General features: G+C 61.6%; 1 protein-coding gene across 1 annotated transcript; it reads right to left on the bottom strand.

Annotated features, from left to right (window-relative positions):
• Window positions 1-357: 357 nt before the first annotated feature.
• LOC106944385 (methyltransferase-like protein 23) lies at window positions 358-1047 on the bottom strand. Its single transcript, XM_015027505.1, has 2 exons — window positions 849-1047; window positions 358-757 (listed from the first exon to the last, which is right to left on the bottom strand). The coding sequence occupies exons 1-2, from the start codon at window positions 930-932 to the stop codon at window positions 497-499; spliced, it is 345 nt and encodes a 114-aa protein (XP_014882991.1). The 5' UTR covers window positions 933-1047; the 3' UTR covers window positions 358-496.
• Between the last annotated feature and the right edge of the window lie 24 nt (window positions 1048-1071).

The following is a 1071-nucleotide window of genomic DNA, read 5'->3' as shown; positions in this document are numbered from 1 at the left end:
CAGCAGCAGCAGCAGCCAGCAGCTAGCAGCAGCAGCTAGCAGCAGCAGCCGGCAGCTAGCAGCAGCTAGCAGTTAGCAGCAGCAGCTAGCAGCAGCAGCCAGCAGCTAGCAGCAGCAGCTAGCAGCAGCAGCAGCCAGCAGCTAGCAGCAGCAGCAGCAGCCAGCAGCTAGCAGCAGCAGCTAGCAGCAGCAGCCGGCAGCTAGCAGCAGCTAGCAGTTAGCAGCAGCAGCTAGCAGCAGCTAGCAGCAGCTAGCAGCAGCAGCTAGCAGCAGCAGCCAGCAGCTAGCAGCAGCAGCTAGCAGCAGCAGCCAGCAGCTAGCAGCAGCTAGCAGTTAGCAGCAGCAGCTAGCAGCAGCCGTACCTCCTCACTTGGTACGTCGTCCAGAACTGAGCCTCCGGGTTTTTCCTCAGCAGGCAGACAAACGTCACCAGAACATCTTCAAAATCTGGAAGCAGAAGCAGCAGCTCAGCCACACGACAAGGAGGAGCGAGCTTTCATCTCCGACTCTCACACCGACCCTCGGGGTCGTAGAAGACGTCCGAGCCGAGGACGACGTCCTGTGGGGGCAGCAGCAGCAGCTCCGGGGTCACGTCCCCCCAGCTGAGGCCCAGCACGCCCACGTCCCGCAGCCCGTTGGCGGCGCAGCTCCGCCGGCCGTTCTCCAGGCAGCGCGGCCGGTCCGATCCGTCCGACAGCGACACGCGGGCGCCGCAGCGGGCCGCCAGCACGCCGGGGAGACCCACACCGGCGCCGAGCTGAGCACAGGAGGGCCGACACGGGTCAACGCGGGGTCAGAAACTGGCCTGAAACTCAAAGGCCAGAAGGTTTCCTTCTGGGTACCCGTACCTCCAGCACCGCCCGGCCTCTCAGCTGGTCTCGGTGGAACCACAGGTACTGGGCCAGAACCACGGCGGAGGGCCACACATACATCCCATACTGAGGGTCCAGAACCTGAGGGAGCACCGCAGTCAGAACCGAACAGGAACTTTTAATAACTCAGCTCTAACAGCGTCTTCTTTCAAATTCAAACTTTAGAAATTGTTTCTCATTTCGCAGATGTTTCTTTAAA

This window comes from Poecilia latipinna, unplaced genomic scaffold (genome assembly GCF_001443285.1).
Source record: "Poecilia latipinna isolate Pla-1442-1.1 unplaced genomic scaffold, P_latipinna-1.0 Scaffold8854, whole genome shotgun sequence".
Classification (NCBI taxonomy): Eukaryota; Metazoa; Chordata; class Actinopteri; order Cyprinodontiformes; family Poeciliidae; genus Poecilia; species Poecilia latipinna.
This window is presented reverse-complemented; position numbering and strand designations above follow the sequence as displayed.